Genomic DNA, 27,678 nt, shown 5'->3' on the forward strand with positions numbered 1-27,678 from the left:
GTTAACAGCAATCTGTGGAGTGAGAAGAAAACAAGGAGGCCACCATATTGGATAAAGGCATCTTTAACCCAAGTCTGTTTCCTGAGCAAAATACCTTGAAGGCCCGAGACACTGACAGTAAGGAAGAATGTGGCAAATATGAAAAGATCTATACATTCAAGGGTTTGAAGATAACCGAATCCAAATCAAATTTTAGCTCAACATTAAGACTTTAACTATCTCATTAATACAGGGGATAGAAAGAAAGGTAAATAATAAAAAAAAAAAAAAAAAGGGAGAGGGGGAATGGATGAAGGAAAAAATTTCCCTTAGACCCTCACAATCATACAAGCTTCAACCTTTTCTTCTCTGAGGTTTTAAATCTATTTATTCATGATTCACAACATAAATCAAAATGCTATTTAGATTTTGTTCCAACGTAGCAATTAGGAAACGAAAAAAAAAACAAAAAACGGGGAATACAAAGCCACGTTCCTTGGTAAACACACTTAAATCCGATAAAGAACACACACACAAACAACGAACACTTTTTTTTTCCCCCAATTACCTGCCAACGCTTGCTTTAAACCAGAGCCAGCAGCACTAATGCAGAGAGATAATAAAATAGCTATAAAAACCACCAGGTAGAAAAAACCTGCTCACAAATGGCTACAAGGTCCATGTGACAGACCCAGAAGTTTAAACTTTTTTTTTTCCTGCTACGTCTCAAAACTTAAGAAAAAGGAAGGGGAAAAATGTCAAAAATGCAAATAAAACAACTGTTGACCATGGAAAAGAATTTTTTTTTTAAAAAAAAGATCTGTAAGTTACATTTTCAGATGGCTTTTGCCCACCAAATAACTGATGTTACTTGCACCTCCTGTTTCTCAATATTGCCTCCAGTACGCAAATGCTAATCAATTCTTTCTCGGAGCTGAAAGCGCTCTAATCATAAGGCGATTACCTTCATTTCTCCACAGCTCCAAACATGGCTAATATTTATGATCATGTGAGTATAACAATCAATATAAAGAGTGATTACAGCTCAGACATAATTTCTTTCACTTGGGTACAATGCCTCCTGAAAAAGAAAGCCTTGGTGAAGAAAACCTGGTACAGGAACACAAACCAACCTGGCATGTTAAAAATGCCAGTGGGATTAAAAAAAAAAAAAAAAACAAAAACCCAGATGTTTCTATGCATCCTCCAACGTGCACATCCAGACCACAGACAGCATCCTGGGGGACAGCCTGCACCTAGGCCTTAATAATCAAAAGACAATTTCCATCACCATCTCAGTGTTCAGAGAACCACCAGGAAGGAGGAGAGAGATATGAGGAGTTAGGAGGAAAAAAAGAAAAATGCAGAAAAAGAAAAAAAAAAAAAGATTCCCACATTATTTCATTAATATTCATTTGCCTCAAAGCAGGACACCCTCTAGCCAGATAAACCCACTGCAGCTAATCGAAGATGGAGACAAGGCAGTGGTCCCGCACATCTTGGAGGCTGAACACGCTAATAATAAATACGGCATGCGAGACTGTCAACAGTTAACGCTCTTGCTCTCCGGAGCACCCGGCTGGCTGTACACAGAAACCCGGCGAGCCCCGGCTTTTGGCGTGTTACACACCTACACATGCCTGAGATGTACTTCTACTGAATCTTCAAGACGGCAACGAAAAAGGATATTTACCTTACCACTATCAGCAGGCCGGCTGCTATCGGAAATCACAGTTAATGGGGATAAAATTAACAAGCCAGCAAAGCAGCGAGCTGCTAGTCTCTTCATCAGCTGATCAGGAAAAAAAAGAGAGCCGGGGAAAGGCTATGTTTTCATATACAAGTAATTTTATTTTACTGAAAATTTAATACTGAAAGGATTGTGGATACTCAAATCTGCTGTTTCATTGTAGCTACTACTACAAGGCCCCAAGCCTTCCTCCTCCAGCCTGTTTTAATATTGACAACTACTTATCATATTTCCCCCCCTTATTATTCCAGGCAGCGGATTTAAGAGATTTTTTTTTTTTTTTTTAAAGCTCAGATGGGTTCTGAGCTCCGCTCACATTTTAATAATTAAGCCAATAAAGATGCCTATTAATATTCAAATTTATTAAAAAAATTAAAACGAGGTATGCTTTTTGGGGGGGTATTTTAAACCTCATTTTTCTGCCTTTTGAAAAACAGACTGCGTGGTTTGGGAGCAGTCTAGAATGATTTTTTAAAATAAAAGACAAATCATTTTTTTCCCCCCTCATCCTATGCATGTCAGTAAAAACACTGTGCTTAGCAGGCTCAGATATCTGAATTCAACACGCTATTCTTTCTCTTTAAGGAAAATCCCAAACGACTGTGACACTTCACTTTCGGTTTTCACGCCGTAAAAAATTTTCATTGTTGTTCTTTTTCGGTGGGATAAATGAAGAGGGGGGAGCTGTGAAAAGGGGTATTTCTACTTTCCCTCCCCCACCCCCTTTTCATTTTGCAAAAAGGGAACAAAGCATGAGCTTTCGATGTTTGATTATTGGACTTCTCAGTCTGGAAATCTGGGCGCAGCTAAGAAGCGAAAACAAATTAAAATTGCAAACTAGGGAAACAATTTTTATTGCAATGGCTAGCCCGTGCACATTCTTATTAAATGGAGGTTTTGGAAGGACAAGGAAAACACACAAAGTCCAGCCCATTCTTCCCTAATGTTAAGGTTTTATGCAGGAATGCAGAGAGCCACAAAACCTCTTCCTTCCCTCCTCCCCCTAAGACCCCAAACCATCCAGACGCAGCTTTCCAGGCTGTGGGATTTCTAAGGGTCTTTCTCATGGAAATCAAGCCCCGAAATATTGCCCCATGCTTTTCGTACTTAAAGAGTAGAGTGCCATCACTCTTGCATGTAAGTAAAATTATTCATGGAGATTTTAAGCTGCTCTTTTCTTAGGAAAAAAAACAAAAACATTCAGCTGACTCAACCCAGTGCTAGGGTGAGAGGGACACAAACTTAAAAATCTTTTTTTGCTACACAACGCTCAAGTTCTACCCCCGAAAAGAATTCCCTTCCAAACCTTTTGCCAGCACAATAATGAAATAAATCACAGAAGCAAACCCCCAGTTTCCGAATGGTGACGTGTTGCGTGTAAGCGCAGCCCTAATTCAACACACAGACGGCTCCCATGCCGAACTGCCTCTAGATTTAATGAAGTGAATAGGAAGGAAGTCGGGGCGGACAAAAAAGTGTACAAATAAGAAATTAACGCTTTCCTGCCCTACCGAGAAACGGTGAGCTACAACTAGAGCGAAGTTTGGGGAGCCACCTCCTTCCTTAAAGGCACACTGCACCCGTTTGGCTCCGGACGCCACGGAAAAAAAAAACAAAAACCCAGATGGTGATCAGATGCTCAGCCAAGTTCAAAGAGTTAAGCATATTTCAGCTTGCATTTTTCCTGAATGGAGCTGGGAATTACTCTTTCCTCCACTGGATGGCAATCTTCCCTCCCCCCCTTTTCCCCTCTTTCTTTCCTTTTTTTTTTTTTCTTGAAAGAATGCATGTTGATGACACAGGGCGCAAGGACAGCCTACAAGCTGGCTGCCTCTTCAGGGAATTCTGAAGAAGTTATTGTCTAGGTTCTGATCACAAAATGTGGGCAACACAAAATGCGGGCAACACAAAATGCGGGCAACACAAAATGCGGGCAACACAAAATGCGGGCAACACAAAATGCGGGCAACACAAAATGCGGGCAACACAAAATGCGGGCAACACAAAATGCGGGCAACACAAAATGCGGGCAACCGTGGTGGTACAAGAGGAGCTGTTTCTAGAGCAAACACTTCGCAGCTTGCAAAGCACATGGCAGACCCTGGGATCTGGCACATCTGGGGCCAGTGCTGTCCCTCTTGTCACCCTGACACTGGCTACATCTTTCCCCCAAACCCGGAAGGTCCAGAAAGTCATTGTTGTCCTTGTTCTTCTCAAACAGGCGGTACAATGAGGGACCTGACTTGACAGTATCACACAGCAGAAGGGACCTGTGATTACGGATAAGTCAACGGAGACTGGCAAACAGAACGCCACACTGCCAACTCCAGCACACGGTGTCACTGTGGCTGCCTTTTGTCACCCGAGACTCCCCTAGTCCGCGTGGCCTGGCCCTTATGAGTGGAACACACCATCTTAAGAACATTCTAAAAGAGCAATTCTACAGGCATCCATCTAGACAGCACATGGGAAATGTCTTATAAAAGGGGACATTTAGCATTCCATATGTCACTCTGATCTGTTAATACCACGTTTTCCCCCACAGGATCGTGCTTCCTCTCTCTGGGGTTGCCCTCCTGGTGGTCCCTTAGGAGCCCTGGTGGGATTCCAGAAGAGGGCTCCAGGATCTGCTGAGGTAGGGGTGGGGGGTTACAGAGCTGAGGGCTAGGCACTAAAGAATGTCGAGTTTCCTGATTAATAACTCACCTATCAGCAAACTCACTGTTCAGGGAGGCTAAACTCTGCTCAGGAGGCCCTGCTGGGTGGTGCAAATACTTAACGCACCAGGCTGCTAACCCAGAGGCTAGAGGTTCAAGTCCACCCACAGGTGCATCGGAAACAAAGTCCTGGTGATCTGCTTCCTAAAAACCAGCCATTGAAAACCCTGTGGAGCACGGTCCTACTCTGACACACACGGGGTCCCCAAGCGTGGAACCAACCCAACATCACCTGGTTAAACCTCGCTCAAACCCTCCTGACCCCCGTGGAGGCTCTGGAAGCCACTGATAAAGTCGATGCGCCCCAAAACACCAGCAGCAACAACAAGAAGTGGAGTTTTTCATGAAATTTCATATATGAGAACTTTTCTTACAACAGGACTGTTCAGTAACAAAAACTTGAATATGGCACTCTTAAAGAGTTTAATAAAAACGGCAGCACTTTCAGATACCGCACTCTGGACTTAAGAGCTTTGGACCATGATAAAATTTATTATTTTTTTACCTGCAAAAGCACCCTGTTAGAAAAGTATGCATAACATCAGATTCCCTAAGTATTAAGGAAAAAAATCCCAAACGGCTGCAGGCTTATACATGTTCCTACCAGCTCAACCCACAATGCACAGTAACAGTGAAATTATGCCAGCTTTCCTTCAGAAGTCGAGCCGAGTTAGTATTTCCCCAGGCAGCAAGTTCGGTCTCGTCTTGGCCAGTGTCTAGAGCTGGGTTCAAATGTTATGAAGGAAATATCCGTGATGTAAGAAAATACCTGTACATAGGACGTACATAAAGCCAAAGTGGATAATTTTGTTAACGAATGCCTCAAAAACTTAGGAGATGATCTCTTGACTAAGGATTTTTTTTTTTTTTAGCGTACCTTTTTTTTTTTTTAATGTGGTGCAATAAAAGGATGACACATTAATTCAACAGACTCTTGTATCTTATTTTATTCATTGTGTCAGGCAACTCTGATGCCACTCCCAGCTCTCCCTGGGTTGGGAACTCTACTGCATAATGCTCACACACACACGAGCACACACACGAGCATGTGCGCGTGCACACACACACACACACCAGTTGCCGCTGAGTCGATTCTGACCCATGGTGACCCCCTGTATGTCAGAGTAGAACTGTGCTCCCTAGAGTTTTCAGTGGCTGATTTTTTGGAAGTAGACCGCCCCGGCCCTTCTTCTGAGGCACCCCCAGGTGGACTCAAACCACCAACCTTTCAGTTATCAGCTGAGCATGTTAACCATTTCTACCACCAGGGATAACGCTGGACACAAAGGGAAAAGCAAATTGAGCCCCAGTTTAACTCGGTTTCTGGAATGGTGAGCTTTTCAGGTTCTTGTTCACAACCTCAGGTTACTTTTGCAAAAATGAACCAAGACTTGCTCTCCCCTCCATGGCAATAAGGAAACTGGAGTGAGGGTGGGGGTCGAGGGAAACCATAACATACAACAGAGGGGCACTGATGCTGGAAAGGTGAGTGAGTACAGCATTTCAGGACAAAGCAATTTGGGGCTGGGAAGAGGAAAAAAAGAGTACTAGGAATACAAAAATTATTTTACCCACACTACTGACTAAGGAACCCTGGTGGCTCAGTAGTTAAGGACTTGGCTGCTAACTGAAAGGGTGGTGGTTCGAAACACTAACTGCTCCTCGGGAGAAAGATGTGGGAGTCTGCTTCCGTAAAGATTTACAGCCTTGGAAACTCTATGGGGCAGTTCTACTCTGTCCTATAGGTTCACTAGGAGTTGGAAGCAGCTCAATGGCAAGGGGTTTGGTTTTTTTCTTGGTTCATCAACCAGGAGAAGTCCTTGGGTAGTAACCCAAACCCCATATACCTTAGGTACTATAAGTGGCTAATGCCTCTGGCTGCCAACTGAAAAGTTGGGAGGTTCAAGTCTACGTAGAGGTGCCTCGGAACAAAGGCCTGGAGATCTATCTTCGAAAAATATCAGCCACTGAAATCCCCATGGAGCACAGTTCTACTGTGACATGCACGGGGTTGCCATGAGCCAGAATTGACTCGACAGCAACTGTTTTTATTGAGTAAGGACCCGCAGGTGCCCAGAGCACAATAACGTGTGCAGGGAATGAGTTTTAGATTTAATAGAGGGCGACCCCCAAAACAGCTGGCCCTGCAGACACTGCCAGATTAACACCTAATGTGTTGACAGCTTTGTATTTAGGACTTGGGCGCCTCTGTGCTCCAGCTCCCTGGGTGGAATGAGTCAAAAAACCCGAAAGAACGTGGGAGCCTGTGAAAGGCTTTGAGAAACAGCAGAGAGCAAAAAGAGACACAGTCCCACTTTCTCATCGAGATCTCTTATCCAGTTACCACCAATGTCCCCTAACACAGCCGGGAGCTCCACCCACTGGGTCGGGAGCAGCGTTTCCTGGGGGACCCAGGCCGCTCTGTGTTTCAAGGCTCTCAGTGTATTAGAAAAGGGAAGGAATGCCAACAGATAGTGACGAATGCGGTGCAACCTCAATACTTGCAAAGAATAATGTAACGCTTTAAGGAGAGGCAGGTAAAATACAAGGACGGGCAGTACAACCCCGTTTGGAGAGAATGGCAAATGGCAAACTGGAGGTCCTTCATAAGCGTCGTGACATCTGAGCCAAATTAATGGCTCTCTCCTGGGCCTCTCTCCCTCTTGTTTTTTAAAAATATTTTTTTTGTTGTTGTTGAAAATAGACACAGCAAAACATACCATTTCAACAATTTCTACACAAACAATCCGGTGACGCTGATTACATTCCTCAATTGTACCACCATTCTCACGGTCCTTTCCCAAGTTGTTCCTCCCCCGTTAATATCAACTCTGCCCCCTAAGTTCTTATCTAACTTTTAGAGTTGCTGTTGTCAATTTGATCTCCTATAGATAGTTCTTAAAAGAGCAGCATTCAAGGCAGGCATTCTTTATTAATTAAGCTAAACTACTGTGTGTTTTGGTGAAGAATACTAAATATACCATGTACTGCCATAAGAAGGAACAAATCTGTCTTGGAAGAAGTACAGCCAGAACGCTCCTTAGAAGCAAGGATGATGAGACTTTGTCTCATGTGCTTTGGGCACGTTATCAGGAGGGATCAGTCCCTGGAGAAGGATATCATGCTTGGTAAAGCAGAAGGTCAGTGAAAAAAAGGACTCTCAAGGAGATGGACTGACACAGTGACTGCAACAATGGGCTCAAGCATAACAACGATTGTGAGCATGGCGCAGGACCCGGCAGTGTTTTGTTCTGTTGTACACAGGGTTGCTATGAGTCGGAACCAACTCAGTGGCACCCAACAAAAACAGCAACAACATTGTTTGGTTTAAAGAAGACTTCAGAGAATAATTTTGGTTTAAAGATTATCTCGGGACAAATTTTTGGGTGTTCATCCAGCCTCGATGGCTCCAGAAAGATTCCAATGAGAATGTGATAGACAGGACCTTTTGAGAGATGGGTCCTGTTCATGAAGAATTGAGCCTTCATCCAGGGTTACGTGCCACCACAGCAAGACAGAGTCGCTGGTTACCCTCCCATGGAGTTAAAGGCATCATAGTAAAAGGAGAGGCTGGTGGCAGTGGGCTGCTTATTCTGCCTGAGGCAGAGACAAAGAATGACCATTAATAGCCTAATAAGGAGGGAAGAGAACACAAAGGTAAATCTAAAGCACAGTAGTTTGAGACCACGGAACATAAGAAGGGGAAGAGTCCTGAACTTCCATGAATCTAAGATACCACGGCATCCTTAATACTCTTAACATTACTACAACTGCTAAACGACAACAGTAGTAACAGCTTCTACATAGCACTAGGCACTCAGAGCTTTACAACCGCTTACTCATTTAATCAGAGCCCAGGGGGAGGGCGTGCAAACAGTCAGCATGTTCAGCTGCTAACTAAAAGTTTGGAGGTTCAAGTATACCCAGAGGCGCCTCATCAAAAAGGCCTGGCAATCTATTTCCAACAAATCAGCCACTGAAAACCCCAGGAAGGACAGCTCTACTCTTACAGACGAGGGGTTGCCAGGAGTTGGAACTGACCAGATGGCAACTGGTACTGGTTTACTCACTGAAAGACCATGACCACCCTATGAGGTAGTTACTATTATGATCCTGGTTTTATGGATGAGGAAACTGAGGCACAGAGAGATGAAGCACCTTGCTCAAGATCATACAACAGTGAGTGGCAGGGCTCAGATCTGAACTCTGGAGGTTCGGCCCCACAGACCACACCCTTAACTGGTGTGCTATGCTACTTGCTGGTGCAAAATGATAGCTGTCGTCAAGTGATGGCCATCGTGACCACCTGCCTTGACTAATCCTGGGAATCTGGGTGCGAGTTCCCAAGCAGCCATGTTAATCAATGCGCGCCAACTCTGATGACACCAGCCTTCAGTGGCAGCAAAAGGTTCTTCTTTAGTCTCCCTGTAATTACTGTTTTCTTTCAAAGCGGCGGCTAATTTGGCCCGAATACTTTGGCCTGAATGCCTGCCAAACTGACTGGGATTTTCTTTTTTTTTTTTTTTAATTCTAGTCTTTAATTCAAAGTAGAAGCAAATGTTCCATTTCAACCATTAAGTGGCCTTCTGTTCCTAGTGCAATTTAAACTAGAAGACGACGAGGTGGCTTTACCTTGTTTTTTATTCTCATTGAACTTTTTCCATACGGTTTGCACAGTAGCTTCGTGCAGACCTAGGCCTCATTCTGTCTCCGCTTGGCTATTGCCATCTTCCAATCCTCTCATCACATCCGATTTCACTTCCTGTGTCATAACTTACTTTTCGTTTCTTTGCTGCACGTCCATCTTTGTTGGCTAATCCCCTCTTTTGTTATCCGTTTTTGTAAAATGTCACGGGGGTTTTTCCACTGGGAAACATGGAAGCAGCACAACTACATGCTTTGCTGTCTGGGCGCGGAGGGAATAACAGACACGCAGCGACCAGTCACTGCAGGCTGTGAAAGATGTGACGTGATTGGTCACCTACCAGGATGTGTTGCACACACAGTGATGTGTGCACTGAAAAGCTAGCAGCAAAGTTTGTACTTTATGCAATGACTTCCAGTTAATACACCACAGAAAATGAAATTTATGGAGCCCCTGGCTAATGCAAGGAGCCCTGGTGGCACAGTAGTTAAGCACTCGGCTGCTAACCGTAAGGTTGGTGGTTCAGACCCACCAGCTGCTCTGCGGAAGAAAGATGTGGCAGTCTACTTCCACAAAGATTATACCCTCGGGAACCCTACGGGGCAGTTCTACTCTGTCCTATAGGGTTGCTATGAGCTGGAATCAGCTCAGTGGCAATGGGTTTTGGGTGGTGCAAATGGTTAACCTGCTCAGCTGCTAACCAAAAGGCTGGAGGTTTCATTCCAACCAGAGGTGCCTGGCAAAAGAAAGGCCTGGCAATCTACTTTTGAAGAGCAGCCATTGAAAACCTCATGGACCACAGTTCTACTCCGACATACCTGGGGTCACCATGAGTCAGAGTTAACTCCAAGGCAACTGGGAATGGAAATGAAATTTATCGTTATTTAACCATACCGTGGTAATGGAAATGTGTACATACCGGCATGGTACAAAGCAAGATCTGCTGGTATAGACATAACACATTACTTTGAAGAAGTGATGGCAGCCTTTATTGTTCCTGTCCATGCTATGATCTAAGAAAAGTGCCCCACCCCCAGCACCAGCTGCCCAGGGGACCATGTTCTCTGTCCAGGTCTCACCGGATGGGACCGGGAGATGTCCCCTGTCTCAGGTGGCTGCCTCTAGGCTTGGGCAGGACCTGGCATGAAGTCTCTGCACGAACAGTGAGGGCGATCAGCTCAGTCCATCAGTTCCCTTCTAGCAACGCGAGTTCCTAGTTCCCTGCAGGTATGAAAGGTCTTGTCCAGTTGGTGTGGGAGCTGAAGTGAATGAAGGTTAGGAGGTAGGACCTAGGCCCAGATGTTACAAGTCGGAACCACAAAGAAGCAGAAGACAACAGGAGATAACAAAGAGTATACCATGTGAAAGAGAAGGAGAGGGGCTGGGTGGCTGGTGCAGGAGGCTGCAATTCCATATATGTGCACGTTTAGGATACACACACACGTATCCTAATCATATACACACGTGTACAGATACGTACACACGTGTTGTATACAGGCACATATACATGCATACAACACACATATACATATGTATTTATTAACACATCAGTTTAGAATACACATACAACCTAACCACATACATATATGCACATATGTGTATATATACATATACATATGCATATACATACACTAAAAAAAAAACCAAACCACTGCCATCGAGTCGATTCCGACTCATAGAGACCCCATAGGACAGAGTAGAACTGCCCGAAAAAAAAGAGTGCCTGGCAGATTCAAACTGTTGACCTCTTAGTTAGCAGCTATAGCACTTAACCACTACGCCACCAGGGTTTCTATGTATATGCAAGGGGGCCCTGGCCGTGCAGTGGTTAAGCACTTGGCTGCTAACTGAAAGGTCGGTGGTTCGAACCCACCAATCGCTCCATGGGAGAAAGATGTGGCAGTTTGCTTCCATAAAGATTACAGCTTTGGAAACCCTATGGGACAGTACTACCCTGTCCTGTGGGGTAGCTAGGAGTCAGAAATCAATTGGATGGCAATGGGTTGGCTTATATATATATATATATGTATATATATACACACACACACACACACACGTGTATATATAATGTACGTACATTCATGCAAACACACACACATATACACATACATACACACACACCGACACACACGCACACACACATAATTTATTCACATGTCAGTGGTGAAGTGTCAAGGAGCCCTGGTGGTTAAACACTCGTTTGCGAACTGAAAGGTCGGCAGTTCAAACCCACCAGCCACTTCGCTGGAGAGAGATGTGGCAGTCTGCTCCCATAAAGATTACAGCCTTGAAAACCCTATGGGGCAGTTTTACTCTGTCCTATAGCGTCACTATGAGTCGGAATGAACTTGACGGCAATGGGCTACACCTCTATAATCTGGGCGAGAGATAAAAATCTCACCTGAGCCTGCACTCAAAGTGTGTTTTATTAGTAGCAAGAGTCTGCCTTGTGTGGGGAAAAAAAAGAACATTTGGCCACAGTGCTGATGATGGTTGCACGATAGGATGAGGGAAATCAGTGTCATGGAATTGTACGTGTAAAAAATGTTGAACAATACGTGTGTGAGAAATTAACTTGAGCTGTAAACTTTCACCTAAAGTACAATAAAAAAAAAAGTTCAATTGGTGAACGTTGTCTTCATCTATATTTTTACCAACAATTAAAAAACGAAGCCAACCCAAATTCCAAATCCTACATGATGCACTGTGGGTATCACTGATATGAGAACACAGCATTGAAGCCTGCAGACTCAAGAGGCAGCCTCAGCCTTTCATCCAACAGTGTGACAAATGAATACACATTTATGTTCTTACTGCAAATTTTCATCTGCATACAAGCAAGGCATGTATCACTGTATATATTCTCACCTTAACTGATACCTCCACTGACCAACCCACCGCTGGTTCTGGTTCCTTCTGTTAAGAAGCCTTCTGCTGTTCCTCCTTTTCTTAAAGGAGGTCCTAAAGATGGCCATATTGGCTTGCTTGTTCTTTTTTGTCATCTAGTCCTTTCTTTCATGTTGTTGTTGTTAGGTGCCGTTGAGTAGGTTCTGACTCATAGCGACCCTATAGGACAGAGTAGAACTGTCCCATAGGGTTTCCAAGGAGTGGCTGGTGGATATGAACTGCTGACCTTTTGGTTAGCAGCTGAGCTCTTAACCACTATGCCCCTAGGGCTCCTTTCTCCCCTGTAGTAACACTTAATAGCTTGATTATTGATCCTCAATTTTTTCTAATTAGTGATGGGCTACAACCTATTGATCAGATCATAAATATTTCTTTCATCAGTATTGCCCTACTCAAGTTTCTAAGTTACCCTCAGTAGATCAATTCTAAGCCTCCCTGCCTGGATCCTACCCCATCTGATTTGCCGTGTTGCCCCTACGGAAACATTCTGCAAGTAACAGGCACACACATCCAACACAACAGCACAGCGTGCCATACTTATTTCCAACTTTGTGACTTCTCTCATGCTTCTCTCACCTGGCCTGTCTTTCCCAATCCCTCCTCCGTGTGTGCCTTGGACCCATGCTTCAATGCTCAACCCCTCTTTCCCCTCAAAATCTTCCTCCGCTGTGCCAGATCACTTTGTTTTTTGTTTTTTTTTTCTTACACAGACCATACCTTACTTTTCTCAATTTCCCCACAGTACCCAGCACAGTAATGAGAAAAAGGTTACCTACTAAATACCACCACCACCACCCAGTTGCCATCAAGTCAGTTTTGACTCACGGTGGCCCCATGTGTCAGAGTGGAACTGCACTCCACGGGATTTTCAATAGCTAATAATTCAGAAGTAGATAAAAAAAAAAAAAAATTTTTTTTTTTTTTTTTAGATCACCAGGTCTTTCTTCCGAGACGCCTCTGTGGACTTGAACTGCCAACCTTTTGGTTAAGAGCTGAACGCTAACTGTCTGTGACACCCAGAGACCTCCACTATAAACACCAAAAAACCAAACCAAATCCGTTGCCGTTGAGTCAATTTCAACTCATAGCGACCCTACAGGACAGAGTAGAACTGCCCCATACGCAGGGTTTCTAAGAAGCACCTGGTGGATTTGAACTGCCAACCTTTTTGGTTAGCAGCCATAATTCTTAGCCAGAGTTCTTAACCACTACACCACGAGGGCTTTCGGAAACTAAACCCATTGCTGTCAAGTTGAGTTCGACTCATAGTGATCCGATAGGACTGAGCAGAACTGCGCCATAGGGTTTCCAAGGACCAGCTGGTGGATTTGAACTGCTGACCTTTTGGTTAGCAGCCAAACTCTTAACCACTGGCATCTATTCTACATATTTCTGTTTTAACCTTCAAGTACAAAAGTATAAGCTCTAAAATCAAACTGTTTCTTTCCTACCTCACCCTCCCTTTTCCTTCAAACCTGAGTCATTTATTCTGATGACTCTACTTCTTGGCTACAAAAAAACTTCCTTAACAGCCAGAAATCTGACCCTTTTTTTTTTTTTTACACCTACTGTCCATTTTCTTTCCTAGGAATTTTTCAAAAGTTTCCAAAGCTTCTTAATTCCCACATCTACGAGTCTCGTCTAAAACCTACTTTATTTGCTTTCTCCTTACTTAAAATCTCTTCTTTCTATACCGCTACAGTCCGGTGTTTCCCTACTTTTTTGAACCACGTTTTTTTTTTTTCCCCTTAAATGTGTATTCACCAAGTTTTCCTTCAGCCCTTTTTAAAATTCTCATGGATTGTAAACATGCAATCAAATGTGGCCAATTGCCCTTCCTGAGCCCGCAGCAGACATCACTAATCGATTCTGGAGCTCAGGTCAGATTGGCAACAGGTGAGTCTCTGGATGACCCTGCAAGGACTGGGTAGCTGGTGGAGAAGTCCAAGAGTGCTCTCCTAGAAAGGGATATTAAGACATAACTTTGGTGGACTTTTAAGCTCTCCACTTCCAGAGGGGACTCCTTTGTGGGGCTTCCTCCTGCTGAGCTGCCAGACACAGACTCACACTCCTCCATACAGGTGTTTTCTAAGCAGCCCCCGTTATTGATGGGAGGCACCTGAGAGGGAACCAGTCCCTCATTCCGGATGTGGACCTTCCATGGGGATCCCACTCGCCCCTGTGGCTTCAAAGAGCACTTCAATGCATATGGCCCCAGAATTCTCTCTCTAGCCTGGACTTCTCTTTGGAGTTACTGGCTGGGATTTCCAATGTCCTACCAAACATATCCCAAATTAAACTGACTGCCTTCCCGCTGACTGGACAAACCTTGCTCTTCCTGGACCCTATCACTTTATCTAAGGGCGGCACATCGTACCCCCGCTCATCCAGGCTAGAAACTCTAAAGTCATCAGGTTCCTTGGTCACCTGCCTCTAGTTCTGTGAGTCCTCCATAGTCATTTGCCTTTAAAATAATTGATCTTTTCCATCTCCCAGCCAGGTTTCCTTGCTCACCTCGTCAAATATAACTGCCTCACTTAGGGGTTTTCCTGCCCTCTTTCTTTGCCCCTTTCAATTCATCCTTTACAATGTGAACAGTTGTCTTCTCTCTGCTTAAAAGAAGGCACACGCCATTCGCGCTCTCACTAGAAACGTTCCGGCTCTGCATTCTTTTCGTGGAGCAGAATAAAGTCCTGGTTCTTTGATCACGCGCAGCCTCAAGGGTCTGATGCCAGCCTAGTTTGTCCGCTTCAGTCCAAGGCCTGTAAATACTCCATGGGCCCAACGCTCAAGGTTACAGGTTATAGTACCAGTCACCTATATTCATGCCTCCACGGGGTTCCCTTGGGAGCCCTGCTGGTGCAGGGATTAAGTGCTAGGCTGTAACCAAAAGGCTGGCGGTTCGAACCCACCAGCCTTTCCAGGGCAGAAAAGACCTGCTGATCTGTTCCTGTAAAGATTACAGCCTAGAAGACCTTTTGGGGGCAGTTGTACTCTGGCATATAGGGTTGCTATGAGTCAGAATTGACTTGGCGGCACGCGACAACATATGGTTTCCTTAGTCTTAAAAGCTTGTGAGTGGCCATCCAAGAGACTCCTCTGGTCCCACCCCATCAGGAGCAAGGGAGAATGAAGAAAACCAAAGACACAAGGGAAAGATTAGTCCAAAGGACTAATGGACTACAACCCTACCATGGCCTCCACCTGACTGAGTTCAACACAACTAGATGGTGCCCAGCTACCACTACCGACTGTTCTGACAGGGATCACAACAGAAGGCCCTGGACAGAGCTAGAGAAAAATGTAAAACAAAATTCTAACTCACAAAAAAAGACCAGACTTACCGGTCTGACAGAAACTAGAGAAATCCGGAGAGTATGGCCCCCAGACACCCGTACATAGCTCAGTACTGAAGTCACTCCTGCGGTTCACCCTTCAGCCAAAGATTAGACAAGCCCATAAAATGAGACTAAAGGGTCATACCAGCCCAGGGGCAAGGAAGAGAAGACAGGAGGGGACAGGAAAGCTGGTAACGAGGAACCCGAGGTCGAGAAGTGGAGATATATATATGTATGGTTCTGTTAGCCCGGAATTCTCTTCCTCCTGCTCCATCTACCTAAGCCATACTCGTCTTTTAAGAAATGACTAAAAGGCCATTTCTTTTACGACACACACCCAATGCTCCCCCCACCCCCCATACTGCCACAATACCTTACAGGTGCTTGTGACCTACTGTTCATTCTGCTTTGTGTGAGTTTTGTTTGTTTTGTTTTAATACGTGTCCGAATCGCCTATCAGCCTGAAATCCCCTTTCAGTGCTAAAAAAGTCATTTTAATTAAAATAGCCTCCAAAGGCTCTTAGATTGATGCCTTGTTCAGCAGTAGACCCAGAAATCTTGCCAAAATAAAATGAAGTCTTGCTTGGCTGCTCCTCTGGGTTTCGCAGTGACAAGGCTTATCCAAGAAGCACACCCCAACACCGGGTTTAAATTACTATTGAAAGGAGGGAGATACGAATAAACGGCGAGTTAAAACAAGCCAGGTAAGTGGGGCAAAAAGAAGGCTTTTGTTTGTTTGCCCTGCTCCAGCTCACCTCTTTAGGCTGTCTTTATTTTAACTGGTAATTTTTTTGTTTGTTTTTTTCCGCCTTGCTCAGGCTTTGAGAGTTAAATGGCTTATATAAGATATCCAACCCTATATGCAAACAGGGTCATCTACAGTCACCCAGGGGCTGAGAAGCTCTGAAGATGGATCCTGCTTCCTTCAAAGGCAGAACAGCATCCTCAATTTGACTGAACCCAGTGCAGTGAGGATGAGTAGGGACCTGGCCTCCCTGGAAGCCAAGCAGACAAGAGGGGAGAAACTAACCTGCAGTCCTAGGAGCCCCTGAGCCCCGCTGCTCAGCAGGACGCCTACCAGGAGCTTCTCTTGGGAAGTGGCGAGGCTTATCAGCCCTCCTGAGTTATGTCTTATACCGCCCCCCCCCCAGGAGGATTGCTTTGAAGTTCTCAGGCATCAAGAGATTCACCTGTTGCTGATCTGACCTAAGCCCCTGCACCTTTCCAAGAAGACACCAGAATCCGCAGGCCAGGGAGAGGCTGGCTTGGCGTGCAGAGGGGTTGGCAATTGGTCTATGATTTATTTGTCTATTAACGAATCCCCCATCGTCCCATGACTTGAGTGGACACACATTTTCAAAATACAGAAGGCTGTGAACTTCACATTCGTTATGAAAATATTCCTGCCGTGAAATAAATCCTGAATCCAAACCCTATACCCGATGCCTGTGAAGCTTAGAACCTTATCTGTAAAATAATACCTATCCTGGGGTTCTAAGAGGATTTAAATGTGACGTGAAGTCCGTGGGTAACGCAAACGGTTAGTGCACTTGCTGCTAATTCAAGGGCTGGAGGCTCGAGTCCACTCAGAGACACCTTGGAAGAAAGGCCTGGCTATCTACTTCCCAACAGTCGGCCATTGAAAACCCTGTGGAGCGCAGTTCCACTCTGACACACATGGGGGCGCCATGAGTCCGAGCTGACTGGACAGCAACTGGCAACAGTGGTTACTGCAGGAGGCAGTGGTGGCTCAGGGGTAGAGTTCTCGCTTTCCACGTGGGAGACCCGGGTTCGATTCCTGGCCAGTGTACCTCATGCACAGCCACCACCCGTTTATTGGTGGAGGCTTACGTGTTGCTATGATGCTGGGCAGGTTTCAGCAGAGCCTCCAGACTAAGACTAGGAAGAAAGGCCTGGTGATTTACTTCCCCAAAACCAGCCATTGAAGACCCAATGGTGCACAGTTCTACTCTGACACACCTGGGGTCGCCGTGAGCTACTCTGACACACCTGGGGTCGCTGTGAGGTGGAATCAGGCGACTGGCGCTGGTGAAATGAAACGCACCCGAACTGGCAGTGTCTGCTACAGAGAAGGGAGGGGCCGGCGTGGGTGCTGGGAGGCAGGGTTGGAGCTGGCTCATGGCAAGTCCTGAAAATTCTATGGGGACGAACTTGAAGCATTCAGTCCTGGGTGGGAGTGTGCCAGGTGGTAAGGAAACACTAGCTACGTAACAGAAACCACTCCATCCAGTCGATTCCGACCGTGACGACCCCATGTGTTAGTAACTGCCCCGTGGGCTTTTCTTGACTGTAATCTTTATAGAAGCCAGGCCTTTCTTCCATGGTGCTGCTGGGTAAGTTCAAACCACCAAACTTTCAGTAGTCGAATGCAAATTGTGTCACCCAAGGACCTTCAAGGAAGTTGAAAAACCATCTTTAAAAGAGAAAGGACTACCACTACTGAGTGTTCTGATCAGGAACATAATAGAGAAATCTGGATAAAAAGCGACAGAAATGTGAAACGGAACTACCAAATTCTTAAAGAATCCAGACCTACTGGACCTATTGATTCTGGAGGGGTCCCCGAGACCATGGTCCTGAGTTGGTCTTCAAACCTTGAATTGAAACTGTCCCCTGAAGCCACCTTTAAACTAAGCAACAGTTTAGCCCAGAGAGTAAAGATTGTCATTCTTGAGCACTGTGTTACTTAAAAAAAAAAAAAAAAGTATAGGATCAAAGAGTCAACAGCTACATTAACGTGCAGATGGGAAGGTTGCGGGGTGGGGGTGCAGGGAGATTAAGTCAATGGAAACGAAACAACCAGAACAGAAATAATGAGAATGTTGACACAATGTGAAAAATATAACCAACGTCACTGGTCATTATGTCTAGAATCTGTGGAATGGGAGCAGGTTTTGCTGTGTATATTTTCACCAAAAATAAAATTTAAAAGAAAAAAAAAAAAGAGGGAGAGAGAAGGAAAAACAGACTGTGAAGCTTGAGATGGAGACACCGAAGCCCTGTTTCAGGAGGGCAAGAGCTGCTGTTTCAGTGTGGGAAGGTGTGCGCCCCTACCCAGCCCTTCACGTTTCTTTAAAAATAAAATAAAAAAAAAGTCGGTGCCAGCCCAGGAGAGCCATAGCACCACCGAGACTCATCTCTGCCTTACTCTGTGGCTGCTCCTGGCTCCAACCGCCCAGTAAACAGGGTGTTCTTAACACTGAATGTGTTAAGGACAAGCAACTACCACTAACAACAGGCTGGGACAAGCTGGGAGTCCTGGGCTGGTATTTACGGAAATGACTACAGAAGAACTGAGCCTCACAACAAGTTAAAAATAATTCTGGACGTAATGGTACCCGAATAAGCCCTGTTTGCGATTTTGCTTGGCTCTCTCTCCAGCCTGGAGAGATGAAGGTCAAGGAGATTCTGGCTGATTCTCTTTTTCTTTTATTCTTCTGTATTTCTCATTATGCTTTCATGACGAAGAAAAATGTCTCCAAGTAAACTGTGTTTTAAACTTTACAGGGAGGGGAAGGAAAAAAAAAAAAAAAGATACTGACGGTCCAGGTGATTCAGGTAATGATTATAACAATGCAGAAAGATGCAGCTAATGGAACAGTCAGTCGTTAGATTCACTTAACACAAGATAAAATGGAGGAAAATAAAATTATGCGTCAGCGAACCCTCTGCAGTAAAACCTGGCGAAAGCCGGAAACGGTGGAAGGTGGAGACCTGTCAGGGAAGGAAAAGAATGACAGGGTAGGAGACTGGGACGTGCTCTCGTCCCCACCCCACCCCAGGCCCCCTTCACAAAGACTCCAACACACAGACGAGGAAACTGGAGGTGAAGCGATGTAGCCAAGATGTCACGCTGCAGGACAATGACAGCTCTGGAACAGAACCCCCAAATCCTGATGCCTGAGTCAGTTTTCCTCCCCTTAAGTTATCAGAGGCAACTGTGGACGACGGGAAGAAAAGAAAATCTGGCAGCCTCCATAAAGCTGCAGCTTTGGGGATGATGTCATTTTAAATAATGCTTGGGAAAATATTCTACAGGGAGCAAGTGGAAAATCTTCTAAGGTCCAGCATCAGCCATTGTGAACACACTTTCTGCAAGGGGCCACGAGCACAGTGACCCTAAGTGCTGTCTTTCAGCAGCAGTGGCAGACCAACCAAACTTCTGCCTAAAGCTAAGTCTCACAGTCTCATCCAGTTTTTTCCCCTCGGTTCTGACAATCCAATATTCTTCAACAGAAGATAAAAAAAGGAAGCCCTCTGAAAGGTATTCGGCATGGTGATTAAAGCCAGCGTTCTCTGTGGGGAACTTTCTTGGTGAGAGCTAAAACTGAAAACCCAATTCATTGAGTTCTTTTTATTGTCGTTTAATTTTGAGTTAGACATATTAATCCAGTGTTTGCTGAAAAAGGAAATGAGGGTTTGAGCTAAAAGACAGCTGTTGGAAACTCGGTGAGAATTTTTGAGGAATATCTGGGTTGAAGCAATGGTTGTAGCTTTTCAAGGCATGTTTAAATAATCATTAATGTGCTCAGGAGTTAGGATGGAGCCTTCAAATTCTTGAAGAGCTCAAAAGTGCTATTATACCAAAATTGCACGCCTTTAGAATTCCTTTAGGTAAGAAATCTTTACGAGAAGACACAGATCGCTAGAATCTAGTGGGAAAGAATGCTAACAATTTCTGCCTTGACCCACATTAACCAAGAAAACACACTATTTAACCAACTTTGCCAACCAAATCTCCCCTCCCAGCCCTCACTTCTGGCTGTTCATTCACAATCTATTTACTCACAAACAGTCGTTGAGCGCTCACTATGAGCGATGCCGCTCCAGGTGCTGAGATACATGGTGGGCAAGACAGGTAAGGGCCCTGGCTTTCTTGGGGCTTAATACCGTACTTTTATGCAAATAACGCGCATAGTATACGTTTTTTGCCAACCATGCAAAGTCACCCCCTGACGTATTATTTTCATAAGCATGCTACGTCAATTTTTTTTTTTTTTTTTAACATGTTGCTGACTTCGATTTCTATTTCTGATCAGGCGGAAACTTCACTTAAGGTAGGTGTTATCGACTTAAAGCAAAATAGAACCAAACACATGGTTTCGATGATTTGCTTTCTGATGGCTAGCGGACTACCAAACTCAATCCATGACTTCTCTACCATGGCTTATACCTTTCTTATATGATTATGATCAAAAGTAAAATTTTCCAACTGTTTTTACACACATAAGCAGGAGATTAAAGAAAATGAACAGAAATAATTTATCTGTAATAAGGGAGGACGGATGAATGAGGCGGAAATTCACTTCTGAGACTATCAGGAGCCATGTGTGGTACATGCGTGGGCCCGCTATGCCAGGAATGTTTTACTTAATTTCATCATTTCTGCGCATTATATTTACATGGCCACATTATTTGGGAAAGATACAGTACTAGTGGAAGGAGCCCTGGTGGTGCAGTGCTTAAAGCACTCAGCTGCGCATCGAAAGGTCGGCGGTTCAAACCCACCAGTTGCTCCACGGGAGAAAGGTGTGGCAGTCTTTTTCGATAAAGATTACAGTCTTGGAGACCCTATGGGGCAGTTCTACTCTGTCTCATAGGGTTGCTACAAGTTGGAACTGAGTCGAGGGCAACAGGTTTGGTTTTTTGGTTCTAATTCTAGCGTTAAGGACACAAGGAGAAAGACTTCAGAGAGTGGTAGGTGTCATGAAGAAAATGTACCTAGTTATGTGATAGTGCAGGGACAGTGATGGTTCAGCGGTAGAATTCTCGCCTTCCATGACCCAGGTGGGATTCACAGCCAATGAACCTCACGTGCAGCCACCACCCGTCTGTCAGTACAGGCTTGCACGCTGCTGTGATGCTGAACAGGTTTCAGCAGAGCTTTCAGGCTAAGATGGACTAGGAAGAAAGGCCTGGCAATCCACTTTGGAAAGTCATCCAGTGAAAACCCTATGGAGCACAAGAGTCAGATCTGGAGCGATCCTGGGGATGGCACAGGACTGGGCAGTGTGCTGTTTCACTGTGTATGGGGTCGTCACAGTAAGGGCTGACGGGATGGCAAGTGACAACAACGGCAGCAATGTGACGGGGCAGGAGCTGGCCATTTCAGCTAGGGTGGTCGGGGTGGTCTCCCTGGGGAGGACCGTTAGACAGGGGCAGGAGCTGGCCATTTCAGCTAGGGTGGTCTCCCTGGGGAGGACCGTTAGACAGGGGCAGGAACTGGTCATTTCAGCTAGGGTGGTCTCCCTGGGGAGGACCGTTAGACAGGGGCAGGAACTGGCCATTTCAGCTAGGGTAGTTGGGGTGGTCTCCCTGGGAGGATCATTAGACAGGGGCAGGAGCTGGCCATTTCAGCTAGGGTGGTCAGGGTGGTCTCCCTGGGGAGGACCGTTAGACAGGGGCAGGAGCTGGCCATTTCAGCTAGGGTGGTTGGGGTGGTCTCCCTGGGGAGGACGGTTAGACAGGGGCAGGAGCTGGCCATTTCAGCTAAGGTGGTCAGGGTGGTCTCCCTGGGGAGGACCCTTAGACAGGGGCAGGAGCTGGCCATTTCAGCTAGGGTGGTCTCTCTGCGGAGGACCCTTAGACAAGGGCAGGAGCTGGCCATTTCAGCTAGGGTGGTCAGGGTGGTCTCCCTGGGGAAGACCATTAGACAGGGGCAGGAGCTGGCCATTTCAGCTAGGGTGGTCAGGGTAGTCTCTCTGGGGAGGATCATTAGAAGGAGAACCTCAACGGCCACGTGAAGAGGAGGGTTTGTGCCTCCCCAGACGGGTAATAGCTACTTGGAAGCTTATTCGCGGACCAGAATGAGCCAGTACAGCCGCTGCTCCGACAGCAAGGGGAGGAGACAAGACCCCAGGGCGGGTGGAGGCCAGATGACCTCAGCCTTATTGTTGTTGTTAGTGGCCATTGGGTGGATCCTGACTCACGGCCACCCCGCGTGTGCAAAGTAGAATGGCTCCACAGGGTTTTCAAGGCTGTGACCTTTCGGAAACAGATCTCCAGGCCTGCCTTCTGAGGCGCCTCTGGGTGGGTTCGAACTGCCAACCTTTTGGCTGGTAGTCGAGCGCCTGCTTAACCTTTTGTGCCCACCAGGGTGTCCATGAACTTGGCCTTACAGACCAAGTCAAACCCAAAACCAAAGCCATTGCCGTGGGTGGATTCTGACTCTATAGGACAGAGAAGAACCGTCCCATACGGTTTCCAAGGAGCGGCTGGTGGATTTGAACTGCTGACCTTTTTTGGTTAGCAGCCATTGTAGCCCTCAACCACTGCACCACCAGGGCCCCAAAGACCAAGTATTTGGGCTTCATTACCCTGGCAATGGGAAGCCTCTGGAGGGTTCTATGCAGGGCCGATCCCAGCTGATATCTGTTTTGGAACAGTCCCCCAACCTTGACCTCCCTAGGTCTAGCTGACCTGTTGTGAGCATACAGAAAAATCTTCCAGGATGCCAGGAATCTGCAAACGTCCCATGCTCCAGCTCCTTATTATCTTGGCCCCTGAATCTCTTGTTCTTTTGTAAAAGGTTTGGGGCCAAGCAGGGCAGGTAGAAGACAGATGAGCACAGGTATGCTGCTGAAGGAGAGGCCTGAGCCTCCCTGCAGCCAACAGAGATGGCCCCTTCGGCTTCTGTGTCTGGGGGCCAAGGGGTGGCTCCCCCTTACCTGCTGGGACAGCCGGAGGTTGGGGGGGAGGGTAACTTGTAAATAACACCCCTAGGGCAATGACGCTCCAACTCCTGCAGAAACTTGTATCAGTGCTGTTGAAACTGCTGATTTCCTGAACAGTTAACAACAAACCATCGAGGGCAAATTCATCTATTTCCATCGCTATTAACTCACATCTGTGTGCACTTGGAGCATGGCTCTTGACAAGTTCTTCCAGGTGGCTAACTGTGCAATATCGTCTTTAACAGCATCTCAGACCTGACTCTTAATTGCACTAACAAGGCGGACCAGCCACGACGGGAAGGAACGGAAACATGCCGATGACTGCCCTTTCCCAGGGCCAAGCACAGCGTGTGGCTTCGTGCTAATCAATGTTCAATAAATGTGTGCCGAATTGTATCGGCTTTTACCAGCCTGCACCCATGTGCCCGCTGACAAGAAAGGGATGGTCGTTACTGAAGCCACCCACAGTGAAAGCAGCTCTGGGAGCTTTGGGAGATTACCCTTCCTTAGGAGGAAAGAGGGAACCCTGGTGGCATAGTGGTTAAGAGCTACGGCTGCTAACCAAAAGGTCTGCAGTTCGAATCTACCAGAAAAAAAATTGGAAACTCTATGGGGCAGTTCTACTCTGTCCTATAGGGTCGCTATGAGTCGGAATTGACTCGACGGCAGTGGGTTTGGTTTTTTTGGTTTAGGAAGAAGGAACCTTGCAAACCAGAGATGGGGCACCTGAATCCCCGAGAGTGAGGGACCTGCCCGAGATCCCATCCCTAGCTGGAAGCAGAGCCAGGCCCAGCGCTGCAGGCTCCTGATCACAAGCCTCAAAACTCTTCCCCTTCGGCCAGCCTCTTCCTGCGGGAATGGAGGGTTACATAGACGACTGGAGTAAGGACAGATGATGTCGGGGTCGGCAGATCTTTGGCCAGATCCCATAACTTCCTCAGCAAGTAAACATATCACACCCCCTTTAATTCTGTTAGCCACCACCTGTCTGTCAGGTTGTCGCACTGTGGTGCCTTGTGTGTTGCTGTGGTGCTAGAAGCTATGCCGCCAGTATTTCAAATACCAACAGGGTCACCTATGGTGGACAGGTTTCAGCGAAACTTCCAGACTATAAAAGACTAGGAAGAAAGGCCTGGTGATCTATGTCAGAAATTGGGGAGGTGGGACCTATGGATCACAACAGAATATTGTTTAATATAGAGCTGGAAGATGAGCCCCTAGGTTGGAAAGCACTCAGAGTACACAGTGGCTGCAACAATGGACTTGAGTGTGCTAACGATAGTGAAGATGGTACAGGGCTGGGCAACATTTCCTTTTGTTGAACATGGGGTCACCATGAATTGGAGCCAACTCGATGGCAACTAACAACAACAATTCCATTAACTGAGTGAGGAAAACCAAACCAAACCTGTTGCCACTGAGTCGGTTCCAACATACAGCAACCCCATAGGATAGAGTAGAACTGCCCCATAGCGTTTCCAAGGGACGGCTGGTGGATTCGAACTGCCGACCTTCTGGTTAGCAGCCGAGCTCTTAACCACTGCGCCAGTAGAACTCCACTCCATCTAACCCACTGCCATCAAGTCGATACTGTGAATTTATTTGGGCTCGTTAGCATCTGCAGGCCAGAGCCAGGAATTTCTCACGGTTACTCTTAATGATCGAGTTTGATTTCAGAGCTGAATCCGAAATTCAAAGGATAAAACTTGAGACCAGAAACTCCAGGTATTTCAAAACATCAGAGTTCTAAATATCAATCAAAACAAGTCTCTCATTTCCCAACCTATAATACCTGTTTTAGTCGGCCCTCTGACGACTGTTCTGGTAAATTTACCCCACGAATTCTGACGAAAGGGAGCACGCTGAAGTCCAAACGCTCTGAAAGCAATTTTGTCAATAGATTTGAGAATAAAATTGTAGAAATTTATCAAAATTCTTTGTTCATTGTCAGAGATTTCTCCAGACCAGTTCACAACTCTTCCCACCGTTAATCAGTTCAATACTCCCTAAAGAGCATGGAATTTGGCAAAACCCAAATCTGTATTCTAGGACTTTAGCTCTCCCTTGTGTATAAAAACGGAAATGCAGCTTGGCAGAAAATCCTGCCCTAGCAAATCTGGTGACCCGATTTTAAAAGCTCAAATGCCATTTAATAATAGAAAAAAAAGCCAGTTTGTTCAAGTCTTCTTAGATCTTCAAGCAAGAAGCAAGGGAAGGCTATTTAAAGCAAGAAAACAAGAGCAGCAAGATATTAAAAGTATTATGCACACTGTCCTAAAATAAAGGATACAAAAAAAAAAAAAAATCTTGCCAGCAGAAAATAAATTATTTTAGGAGAAAAGAACATTTCGTAGACTCGCTGACGCTCCCAGTTGGGCTTATAGCTGAGCAGCTGATTCTGCCCCCTTCCTCTGGCTTCAGGCCGCCTTATGCTGAATCCTGTCCCAAGGGTTTCTAGAGGGAGAAACGTCTGCAGCCTACCGCTGCGTAGATGCAAGGACGTATTTTGTTATTTCTCACCGTGTATTTCAACAGGATTTCAAATGTTTTGTTGAAAACCCTAACTTCTTCCCTGGGACTAACTCCTCTGTAGAGAGTAGCCTGGGGAGGGAGGGAAAGGAGGGTCACTCAGTGATCTGATCTGATATTTGCCTCCTGCTGTGATGTGGCTTCTTAAGACCCAAGGATAAGTTCCACTGGGAGGTCTCAAGTTTTACTTTACCTTTACATATTATTTTTGTTGTTGTTGTTGTTGTGTGCTGTTGAGTTGATTCCCACTCACTGTAACCCCATGTGACAGAGTAGAACGACCCCATAGAGTTGTAACCCCGTGTGACAGAGCAGAACGGCCCCATAGAGTTTCACAGGCTGTAATCTTTACGAAGCAGGTCACCAGGTCTTTCTCCTGAGGAGCTGCTGGATGGGTTCAAACCACCCACCTTTCGGTTAGCAGCTCAGTGTTTAACTGTTGTGCCACTGGGGCTCCTTGACTAGTATGTCCAGTGATTATAGACACTGGCTGAGTCTATGAACGGATGAACACACTACAGTTTACCTACACCGCCATCTAATTGATTCTGTCTCATAGTGACCCTATAGGACAGAACAGAACTGCCCCACAGGGTTTCCAAGGCTGTCATCTTTACAGAAGCAGACTGCCTAGGGAACCCTATGGGGCACTTCTACTTTGTCCTGTACAGTGGCTATGAGTTGGAATTGACTCGAAGGAATGAATTTGGGTTTTTTTTTTTTTTTTTAAATCTGTACGGAAGCAGATCACCAGATATTTTTTCCCGTGGAGCCACTGGGTGGGTTCGAACCACCAGCCTTCTGGTTAGCAGCTAAGTGCTTAACCATTACATCACCAGAGATTCTCTATTACGTATTTTATTATTACATATTTTCAAGGCCTATTGGTTTTCTCCATTTTGAGCTTTGGGAAGGGGAGACCCCCAAAATCCTTTTAGTTGTCAGAGGGAAGTAGTGGTTCAGTGGTAGAATTACCACCTTCCATGCTGGGGCCTAGGTTCGATTCCCAGCCAGTGTACCCCTCCCGTCTGTCAGTGGAGGCCTGCATGTTGCTAGGATACTGAACAGGTGTCAGCAAAGCTTCCACACTAAGACAGACTAGGAAGAAAGGCCTGGTGATCTTGTTCCAAAAATCAGCCAATGAAAGCCCTGTGGATCATAACACTCCAATCTGCAACCGATTGTGGGGTGAAGCAGGACCAGACACTGTTTCATTCTGTTGTGTATGGGATCACCATGAGTCGGGCGCCGACTTGAAGGCAGCTAACAACAACAACAACCAACAACTATGGGGGATCCCAGTCAGGCTCAAGCTCTTGTCTGGTGACAGACTGGTCAAGGAAAAAGAGGGTGTTCTGCCATTCCTTCAGGTTCCTCTTGAATCCCACGGCTTCTAAAGCTAGCTGTATCCCTCACTAGATCTCAAGATCGGAGGGCGTGAGTCCGACCGCCGTCATTTACGCAGCGTTCGGTGGGGCCCTACTGCACAGGGCATTACAAAACACACAGCTATCCTCCTTTACCATCCCTGGTGGTGCAAACGGTTAATGAGCTTGGCTGCTAGCCAAAAGGTTGGAAGTTCAAGCCCAGCCAGAGGCACCTTGGAAAAAAGGACTGGCGATCTACTTCCGCAAAATCAGCACTGTAAACCCTGAGGAGCACAGTTTTGCTCTGACGCACATGGAGTTGCCATGAGTCAGAGCTGACTCAAGGGCAGCTGATTACTGGTTTACCTTCCTTCACGGCCAGAAGCTCGGGCAGCACCCCTAAAGAAGCACACACATGGGTACACCATGATGCCACAGCAGGGGGATATCACCGTAGAAAGGTAACACCAGCAGTTAACAGGGGCCTTTTCAAATCACGTAGTTTGGAGGCACATCAGATCTACCGTGAGACAAAGGCATCCTCTCCAAAGTTCATTTCCTCCATGAGGCTGGTGATTAAATATTATACAGAGCACACACTTCAGATTGCATTCCAATTATCTCCAAGTGCTGGGGGCAAGAAACCACTCACTCAGCAATTAGATAAAGTCGAGGGTATCACCGAAGGCTTTGCAGAAGGAGAAGATTCTGAAGTTGGCAGAAGGAGCAAAGGAACAGGAAAAAGAGAAAAC

General features: G+C 45.9%; 1 protein-coding gene across 8 annotated transcripts in view; it reads right to left on the minus strand.

Annotated features, from left to right (window-relative positions):
- The window catches only part of SMARCA2 (SWI/SNF related, matrix associated, actin dependent regulator of chromatin, subfamily a, member 2), a 216,254-nt gene that overhangs the window by 35,023 nt on the left and 153,553 nt on the right, over positions 1 to 27,678 (minus strand). The window contains exons 1-2 of one of the 8 annotated variants that reach the window (XM_049896951.1): positions 3,036 to 3,178; positions 1,673 to 1,771 (exon numbers count right to left, since the gene is read on the minus strand). The exons of the other annotated variants lie outside the window; for them this stretch is intronic. Of the exons in view, the coding sequence (XP_049752908.1) occupies positions 1,673 to 1,768 (96 nt within the window). The 5' untranslated portion in view covers positions 1,769 to 1,771; positions 3,036 to 3,178. Of the gene's footprint in view, positions 1 to 1,672; positions 1,772 to 3,035; positions 3,179 to 27,678 lie in introns of those variants that run through there. 8 annotated transcript variants of the gene reach the window in all.

Source organism: Elephas maximus, chromosome 9, assembly GCF_024166365.1.
Source record: "Elephas maximus indicus isolate mEleMax1 chromosome 9, mEleMax1 primary haplotype, whole genome shotgun sequence".
NCBI classification, from domain to species: Eukaryota; Metazoa; Chordata; class Mammalia; order Proboscidea; family Elephantidae; genus Elephas; species Elephas maximus.